General features: G+C 38.6%; 1 protein-coding gene across 1 annotated transcript; it reads left to right on the plus strand.

Moving 5' to 3' along the window:
- Nucleotides 1–6317: 6317 nt before the first annotated feature.
- LOC147509637 (uncharacterized) lies at nucleotides 6318–7100 on the plus strand. The gene has a single exon (XM_086597867.1). It carries the CDS (start codon nucleotides 6318–6320, stop codon nucleotides 7098–7100), a length of 783 nt encoding a protein of 260 aa, XP_086453993.1.
- The last annotated feature ends 3418 nt before the right edge of the window (nucleotides 7101–10518 follow it).

Here is a 10518-nt window from a genome sequence, read left to right on the forward strand (position 1 = left end):
AGGCTATGTTGCAACCATATTGGAGCTATATTAGACCTTCTACTAGTTAATATATCTTGATAATCCACCTCCAAAATATTAACAAGCCAAGATGGAGGGTGAGGTGTCCAGCTATAGGATTGTGATTTTTCACGGCAAAGCTAGCTAACATGTGTGCTACTTTGTTTCCATTTCTGTGTACATAACATATATTTACATTCCCAAAACTTTTCAAAAAACTAGCTACATCATATAGTATTCCTTTTGATTTCCATCCCACACTCGATGGCTTTCCTTGCAAGAAATCTGTGACAACTTTTGCATCCATTTCCACTACTAAGTTTGTAATTAGGTGCCCTCAGCACCATTTGAGGGCTTTAAGTAGTCCTTTGCATTCTGAGTCTGTTGGGTCTGCTGCCCATCTTGAACTAGTACCAGTAGCATCCAAAACCTGCTCGCGCGATCTGTTACCTATGATATGGTAACTAGAATCCACATTTAGCTTTTTATAGCTTTTAGGTGTACTTGTATTTCCCATTTCATAGCTATAGGAGTCTTAATGATTTTGGTATGCACTAAATGATTTGCAAGTTCAGAGAAGAAACTATTAATGATTTTTGAGATTCTAAATAAAGATATGATAGAAACACAGTACACCTTTCTCTCCAAATATTGGAATACAAAAGCAAACAAAATTTTGCCCAAGTCTCATTGTTTATTAGCTAGTCTGCAGGTGGATTAAACCACAAATTTATCCATTCTTTAACTTGTCCATTCTTTAACTTGAAGATGTTGAAATTTATCAAGTCTAATGAGCTAAGGGGATTGGTACCAAAGAGCCCTTGTAAAAGTACAATCTAAAAAAAGATGATGTATACTTTCAATTTGAGAGCCACATAACATACAACTCTTGTCAGGTATATATATGATTGTTGCCAAATGATCTCTAATTGGGACAACATTATTGTATAATTTCCATGCTAGTAAAACCTCTCTCGGTGAATTATTGTTTTTCCATAAAGCCAGATAAAGAGTTAGAAGTGACGGGGTAAGAGTGTTGTGTGTACATATATAGTTTATTATACATAAACTTTACAGCTAGAGTGAGCACCTTTTTTAGTTAAGCTCCAGTGCAAGGAGTCCTGTAGATTAGTATCAAACAAGTGAATGCTTTGTATTTTTCTAACTGTACTAGAGTCAAAGATTGAATTTAGAGTTTCATTATTCCTAGTTCTAGAATAAGTTTAAATCAGTTGAGAAACTGATGTGTAAGAGTTATTTACAGGAATAGAAGGTGGAATTTTAACCAGTTGAATATCTAGTATCCAAGCATCATTCCAAAGATTAATATTTGTACATGCACCCTCATGCCAAGTTGAGTTTCCAATGATGAGAGGTAGTATATGTAACATACATTTCCAAAACCATGATGAGTCATTGTTTTTATTTACTTGAGGGAGTGAAGTGTGTGGGAAGTACTTTGGTTTGATCTCTGATGCTAACAAGGAGTTGGGATTAGTAACAATTTGCCATAAAATACGAGATAGGTGTGCTTTATTATTCAGATGAGTATCTCTAATACCCAACCCACCAGATATTTTGGATTTACAAATAAAAGACCAGCTTTTTAGGTACATTATTTGTGTTTTATCTTGTTTTATCCCCCACCAGAAATCTCTTTGAAGAGCATTTATTTTATCAGTAACAGAAATAGGAATGAGAAATGTACTCATATGATACACTGGGATGGCAGTAGAGATAGATTTGATTAAAACAGTTCTTGCAGCTTGTGAAAGAGTTTACACTTCCATCCTGTAATACGAGCATTGACCTTGTTGATTAATTAACCAAAAATTTCTGATTTAGGTTGTCCTAAGAAGAGTTTAGAACCAATATATTTTTCTCTCACCTCAATCTTTTTCATAATTAAATATTTTTGTATCATGATAGCATGATTACCTTCTAGATTTTTGCTGAAGTGAATACCAGACTTATTAAAATTGATTTCTTGGTCTGTTATAGCACAAAAATTGTTTAAAATATCTAGTATAGTTTGTGCTTCCTCCATGTTAGCCATGGAAAATATAAAAGCATCGTCTGCAAAAAGAAAGTGGGTTATAGGAGCATTCTGATTTGAAATTTTGATACCATGCAGTTTGTTCTCATTTTTTTTTTTTTTTTTTTTTTTTTTTTTTTTTTTTAATTAATTAATCTAGAGAGCATTTCCATGCATATGATGAAGAGAAGGGGAGATAAAGGGTCTCCCTGGCTAAGCCCTTTATTAGTGGTGAAGTGACCATGAGGAGTTCCATTGACAATTACAGAAAAATGTGCTGTTGAAACGCATTGGTGAATGAGCAAGATAGAGTGTTGATTTACCCCCATAGAGCTTAAGATATCCAGTTTACCCTATCAAAGGCCTTTGACATATCTAATTTTATAGCCATCAGCCTAGAAGTGCCTTGTTTTCTTTTCATGGTGTGGATGATCTCATGAGCTAGTATAACATTGTCTGAAATTTGTCTTCCAGTAACAAAAACACTTTGATAAGGAGATATAGAGGGGAAGAGAAAAGATTTAAGCCTATTAGTAAGAATTTTCGAGATAAGCTTATATAAAATGTTCCATAGACTTATAGGCCTAAAATCAGTGCATTTTTCTGGATTTTGAGTTTTTGGGATTAAAGCAATGTTTGTGTGATTGAGGATTTCCAAAGAATGAGCAGAGGAGAAGAAATTTGACACCATGTGAAAGATGTCATCACCTATAATATCCCAAGAAGAGTGATAGAAAAGTGCAGGGAACCCATTAGGTCCAGGTGACTTGAGGGCTCCCATACTGAACATGACTGACTTAACCTCTTCCTTAGTAACAGGTCTTGTAATATCTTCATTTTCCTCTTGAGTAATGATCATTGGTAAAAGAGATGATATATTATTTGTGTTAGCTACGAAGGAATCATTGAGAATTTTTTTAAAGTGTTGAACCAAAGCTTCAATTCACCTATGAGCCTTGGAGATGAGATCCACAAATCTTGTTCAGTTTTTAATCAATCAATCCTGTTATATTTTATATGTCTCAAAGTCTTTATGTGAAAGTATTTTGTGTTTCTATCACCTTCTTTTATATCTGAATCTCTTGATTTTTGCTTCCATATTTTTTCCTCACATTCAAGCAGAGAGTTAAGAAGAGTTAAAGTGTTATTCTCTAAAAGAACATTCTCTTTAGTTGGAATTTTCCCTTGAATTGATTCCAACTCTAGCTTTAAAACTTTTATTTGGTTAAAAATATTTCCAAAAGTTGTTTTATTTTAGAATTTTAAAGTTTTTTTTGTTGAAGCCAGTTGATATTTAATAGGAATCACATTTGGTGATACGGGTTGCTAGTATTCCAGGATGTATTTACCAAAGATTGGTAATCTTGATGGGTGATCCACATGGATTGAAATTTAAAGGGGACAGGAGATGAGGGTAGAGGAGGTTGAGTGTTGAGGAAGAGTGGGCAATGGTCAGAGCCTATAGCTACTTTGTGAATTAAAATAGCCTCAGGGAATAAAAGTAACCATTCCGAATTCATTAGTGCTCTATCCAACCTTTTTTGGATATTATACGGAGCAGTTATCTTATTAGACCATGTGTATGGATAACCTTTATAACCTAAGTCAATAAAACCTTGTGTATTTATGATATCATGAGCAGGTTCACCGTCATTGTATTCATAAGGTTTTCCTCCTAACACTTCAGATGATGAGAGAATGGCATTTAGGTCTCCAATAACCAAGATTGGGCAATTATGGACAGGGTCCCAACTTTTAATTCTAAGTGGTTTATAAGGGCTACCATAAAAGAAACATGCTATCCATCTATGTCTTGTACCTCTATTAAGCTCAGAGGTGATAGAGTTAGAAGTTGAGTCTAGAATTCTAAGATTTACTCCTTCCTTCCAAAGAAGGCACATACCACCAGCTAAATGAATAGGTGGTATAATGAAATGGTCTGGGTAATTGAGCTGATGAATGAGAGAATTGATGGTAGTGATTGAACCTTTAGTTTCAGAAAGGAACACAATATCAGGATTATTTAAAGAAATAAGATCATTGATAAGAAATAATTATTATCTTTGTTGATGAACAGTAGAATATGAGAAGTGTGAACAGTAAATTATGATGGAAAAATAGCAGATAAAGCTTATCAAAATCATGTGATAAAGAGGAGTAGTCGTTTTCACTAAACTCTAGTTGTACACTACTTAGATACGAATCTATATTGCAAATATGCTTCACTAATGAGAGTCAATATAGTAGGCATGAGGTGAAAACAGTGAATTTAAATGATGAATAAAGGTATTAGAAGGGGTTTAATCCACCACGCGATTCGATTGACTATTAGTTAGTATCGAATTGCTTGTATTGATCCCTAGTGAAGACCAAATCCTCTCGGATCGAGGTTTCACTAGCATGAGAGTGTAACTCAACCACAAATCTCTTTGGTGGTGGCTATATACTCTAGTTCTCCGTTATGAGCTCTATCTCTAGTTACTCGTAACGAAGAACTTGAAGTTCTTTTATGCAAAACAATAAATACTAATGGTGAATCATCCTCACATGGCTTGAACAACAACAACAAACTATTGAAATGGGGTCCTTTCTTAGGGCGATTGGTAGCAACATAACTTAAGTTGCTATTGTGATCCGATGCACCTCTCTTTTCCTGATTTTGTTAAAACTATGAGTTTTCCCTCGCTTATCCAAACCAGCCTCTAGATTCATTCCTTATATGGTAAAATCGCAAGTTCAGAGAAGGAATTTAAGAGCTTCATGACTCAGTTCATCCTACTTCACCATGGCCTCATCTAGCAACCCCTCTCGTTCGTCAAATCTGAATAGACAAGCTGGATATCGTCCAAATTCTTGGAGTGCGCTATTCAATAGAAATGGTGCTCAAGACGCGACTGGAGCATTTAAATCTTTCACTCCTGTCATTGTTAATGGCGTAGCTCAATTCCCCAAGAGCTGATTGAACAAGGACTTCAACAGTGGGATGAATACTTAGTGGGTTATTTTATGGACTCAAGACTGCTGTTCTTGATGGTTAAGGAGTTTCTGGAGAAGAAGTGGAAGTTAAAAGGTTCATTTGAGATTACCACTGACAAGGAGTTGTTCTATATGAGTTTCGCTAGCATTGAAGATCGACAAATGATACTGGAAGAAGGTCCTGTGTTTATAGCTGGAAAAGTGTTTGTTGTTAAACCTTGGACTGTGGAAGTGGATAATTATAGAAATAAGGTGGCTTCGGCACCGGTCTGGGTCAAGTTGATGGATGTTCCTAAGGAGATGTGGACGTCTGATGGGTTGTCATATCTAGAGAGTCTAGTAGGAGGAACACCTATGTTTATGGATGCTGCAACCGCACAATGAAAAAGACTATCATTTGCTCAGTTTTGCATTGAGTTCCCTGTGAATCATGATTACAAGGAGGTCATTACAGTAAAAGTTGGAGATCGAGAGGTTGTTATCCCACTTGAGTACCCATGGAAGCCAATATCCTGTACAAAATGTAACCGATTTGGGCACACAGATGACAAGTGTAATGGAAGAAATGCTAGAGTTTGGAGAAGACAAAACACACAGTAGAATGGCCAGGCACAAACAAATGAAGACACTACTAACCAAGAGTGTCTTCATGAAGGTGATACCATGAGGGATCTGGCATAAGAAAATGGAACAAGGGCAGTGAAGGAAGTAGTGGTGGCTACTACTACTGAGGATGAGAGCTTGACAGGTTGTAATGATAGCAGGGCTTTAGTTCCTTATGTGGGCCTTACTCACACTGAAAGTACCTTGAGCGCAGTAGCTGAGGGGCCGGGTGTGCTAACCCCTTTTACTGGAGCTAACACTAGCATGCAGGGAATCACGACAGATGAAATAGTTGAATCCATCCCTGAGTCTAGCAACACTATGAGGTTCATCAACCCAGAGGCTACTGCTCTGGATGTTAGTGGAGGTAGATTTGCCATCCTCTGAAACCCTGTAGAAGATATTGTACATAGTACTGAGTTGATCATTCATGGTGAAGCCCTGCCAACTGTTGAAGAATCTTAATTTCATGATGAACAAGTAGTTTATGAAGCAGCAATGCTAGAAGATGGAATCATTAAAGACGAACTTTTCGAACTTGAAAAGGAACTCTTTAATGATGAGCAACCACAGCAAGCATCCACACTAGATGTCCTTCCTTTGCAAGTTATAACAAGGTCACAGGCTAAGGACATCTCCTATTTAAAAATGGAAAGGAAAAGAAAAAGGGCTCTAGTAGGAAAGGAAAACACAAACATTAGTAATGTTGAAGCTTGCTATATGGAATGTGTGGGGACTTAATGACACTAATAAAGCTAGATACATGAATAGTTTTAGAAATGTGAATAAACTGTGCCTCTTTGGTATGTTAGAAACTAAAGTCAAGATTGAGAAGTTTCAGTCCATCAACAACATCTGTTACCCTTCATGGGCTTTTGTTAACAATTACATCAGTAGTCCTAGTGGTCGAGTATGGCTATCATGGGACCCGGGCATTATCTCCTTGTTGAAAATTATGGAAACAGATAAGCTTATTCACTATAAGATTGAGCTGCTACCTACTATGAAATCGTTCTTCTTAACTATGGTATATGCAAGTAACTCGAGTGCTGACAGACTGAGGTTATGGAGTGATATTTGCTCTATTCATTCTGGAGTTCAGGGTGAGTGGTGTGTTGCTGGGGATTTTATCAATGTTTTGTACTCCTTTGAACGTATTGGAGGAGAGGCGGTGCATGCTCGGGAGACAGGCCCCTTTTCTGACTGTCTTGTTCAAGCTGAACTATATGACCTCAAAGCTACCGGGGGTTTCTACACTTGGACCAACTTTGCCAGTAAGTGGTCTAAAATTGATAGGTGCTTGTTCAATAGCTCTTGGAGCTCTTCTTTTTCCTTCTCGTTTGCTGAATTCTTGCCACCTGGCACTTCTGACCACTCACCTATTATCATTACTATCTTGAATAATGTCTATGCAAGTCTCCCTTTCAGATTCAGTAATTTTTGGATTCTACATCCTGACTTTTTGGCCACATTTCTGGCCTACTAGAATGAAGTAGTGTTTGGGTGCCCCATGTACATCCTTACCCAAAAACTGAAGAAGCTGAAGAGTAAGCTTAAAGTATGGGCAAAATTCTACTACTTGGATTTAACTAAGTAGACAGAAGCAGCAAGGAAAGAGCTCATGAGCATCCAGAAAGCTCAACAAAGCAATCCCATGGGTAGTCTTTTATGCATACGAGAGAAGAAAGCCAGGACCACTCTTTGTCAGCTTATTATTATGGAAGGGGAGGATCTCCGACATAGAACCAAATGTGATTGGATGAAGTACGGGGATAAATGCACTGAATTTTTCCACAAGATGCTTAAAGAGAGAAAAGGCAGGAATCTTATATGGGCAGTTCAAGATCCCACTGGTGTTAGAAGGGAAGGTCATATGGGAGTATCAGAAGCATTTGTTGACTACTACAAAGGCTTGTTGGGACAGCCAACCCCTGTTCTATGTGATTCTGCAATCCTTGACGGTCTCCACTTCCCAAGGGTGCTTACTACATATGAGCCAGAGCTTATGGTGCAAGATTTTTTTGAGGTAGAAGTACAACTAGCCTTGTTTGAAATGGAAGATAACAAGGCCCCAGGGCCTGATGGCTTCAATGCATTTTTCTTCAAAAAGAACTGGCAGCATGTGAAGGAGGAGTTTGTCAAAGCTGTTACATCTGTGTTTGCATTGAAGTCTATTAATAGGGGAGTCAACTCTACCCACATCTGTCTCATCCCTAAATGTGCAACTCCCTCAAGAGTAGAAGAGTTCAGGCCTATTGCCTGTGGCAATGTCATCTATAAGTGTGTATCAAAGCTACTCACTAATAGAATGAAGCCGTATATGCATGACATCATCTCCATGCAACAATCTGCGTTCATCCCTTGGCAGATCGATCCAAGACAACATCCAGCTGGCTCATGAGCTTATCAGAAGCTATAATCAAGCACATGGGTCTAAAAGATGCTCCATCAAGATTGATATTACCAAAGCATATGACACAGTCAGTTGGCAGACTATTGAGAAAGTAATGGCAAGATTCAGATTCCATGAGAAATTCATTGAGTGGACAAAGATGTGCTATTTCACACCATACTACCTCAGGGCTACTTTGCTGGATGTAGGGGGCTCAGATAAGGGGACCCCATATCACTCTACTTATTTGTCCTTGTCATGGAGGTACTTGGTGGAATGTTGAACCGTAATGTTATGGCAAAAGAAATTTCTTACCACCCTAAATGTAAGAAACTGGACATTACACATATGTGTTTTGCCGATGATGTCTTGGTGTTTTGTAAAGGGGATGATACGACAATGAGGGCAGTGAAGAAGATTATTGATGATTTCTCTGAGTGCACTGGTCTAAGGTTGAGTACACAGAAGACTACCCTCCTTGCTGGAGGTATGAGTAATCATGAAGCTCAGGAATTGGCAGATATTATGGAAGTGCAGCTGGTACAACCCCTATAATGTATCTAGGGTTGCCACTCACTGCAGCAAGAATGGGGATTAAAGAATGCCTGCCTTTGACAGAAATGGTTACCAAGAAGATATCTAATTGGAAGAATAAAGCTCTCACTCATGCGGGAAGGCTACAATTGATTCAATCAGTCTCATCCTCTCTTCATGTTTACTGGGCTCGAACGTTTATCTTACCCAAAAAAACTTTGAGGGATATTGCTAAGATTTGTAATCGATTCCTCTGGGCAGGACCAGACTTGACACTGAAGATGCACCATGCTAGCCACTCTCTCATTAGAATGGATAAAGAACAGGGAGGATTGGGAATCCATGTGGAATAAGGCTGCCTACTGTGGCATTGTGTTCAAGATTGCCAGCTACGAGGACTCTTTATGGGTTAAATGGACAGTTGAACATCATGTCAGGAAGCAACACTTCTGGATGATGGAAATCCCAGCTGATTGTTCTTGGGTTTGGAGGAATGTCTTAAAGAATCGTAAAGCTGCGCAGAAGCTTGTTTGGCACCAGATAGCGAGAGGCGAGCAAACATATGTATGGCATGACCCTTGGTGCCATGACACTCTTCTTATAAAATGGACTGAAGCAGTACAAATGCTACAGGTCCCTCACACTGCCTTGGTCAGCGAACTCATTTCTGATGGTAGATGGAACCACCTTGTCTCCAGTCTGCCAGATAATGCTTTAAAAAAGAAGATAGAAGGCACTGAAATCAACCATATGCTTTAGTAGAACCAAGTCATCTGGACACCGACTGCTGCAGGCAGATTCATGATCAAATCAGCGTACATGGCGCTAAAGCATCTCATACCAAGAGTTAAATGGTATCGAGTGGTTTGGGGTAAGTTGGTTGTACTAAAATGCTCTTTTACTGGTTGGCAGCTGTTTGTGAAATGCTTACCCACTCAGGATTGACTGGTTTAGAAGAATATTATTCACCACTTGCTATGTTGTTTCTGCAATGCTTCCAGGGAGCATTCCAAACACCTCTTCTTTGATTGCCCATATACAAAAGATGTTTGGTCACGGGTGAAAGGATGGCTGGGATTGAACACTCAGGTGAAAGCATCAAAACTGCTGAATGGTATAGCATCCTAAGGATATGTTAAAATGCTTCTATCGAATCTGAAATTACTAGAGCAGTAACCTCTGCCACTATATACACCATTTGGATTGAGAGGAATTTGAGGAGGTTCCAGCAGAAAAGACACTCTGAGGCCCAAGTATGTGCGAAAATCAAGAAGGAGATGAAGACATATCTTCATTCAAACTATGCTGACAGAAGTGCCTGAAATAGTGGCTGCCAAAGTTCTACTTGACAGGATCGGAATTCAAGTTCAATTCACCTCATGCTCCCCTATCTGGTGCAAATGGTCTAAGCCACAGCCAGGTGAATTAGTAGCCAACACTGATGGGTCTGTATCAGAAGATTCTAATGGATTTGGCGGTGCTATCAGAGATGAGTTTGGTGCCGTTAAGCTTGCTTTTACAGGGAGTTTGACTAAAAGATTGGTAATCACCCAGGAGTTGTTAGCAGTTGAGGCTGGAATGAAGGGAGCACTTCATATAGGAGCGGGATGAATTAGTGTATGCTCTGATTCTATGGGTGCAGTAAGAGCTATTACTAGTACAGAGGAGCCGCCTTGGTACTGCCTTAACTTAGTGGCTGCTATCGACTGTTTGAAATAGCAGTTTGAATGGGTAGACTTCAAGCATGTGTTCAGGGAAGCAAATTGAGTCGCCGACTACTTCTCTAAGCTGAGCAAGGATCATGAGGATTCTCTTTTGTATTTCCTGCCTCCTATAGATTATGCACTATCAGATATTGTAAAGGAGGATGCATAAGGGAAACTGTACTTGAGAACATGATTTTTATTAATACAGGTCGAGGTCTGCCTAACCTCTAGCTTCTTCAAAAAAAAAAAAAAAAAAAAAATCCTCACATGGC

This window comes from Coptis chinensis, chromosome 3, assembly GCF_015680905.1.
Source record: "Coptis chinensis isolate HL-2020 chromosome 3, ASM1568090v1, whole genome shotgun sequence".
NCBI classification, from domain to species: domain Eukaryota; kingdom Viridiplantae; phylum Streptophyta; class Magnoliopsida; order Ranunculales; family Ranunculaceae; genus Coptis; species Coptis chinensis.

Coding starts and splice junctions, on each gene's coding strand:
- LOC147509637 (XM_086597867.1), top strand. CDS start 6,318: ATGTTGAAGCTTGCTATATGGAATGTGTGGGGACTTAATGACACTAAT.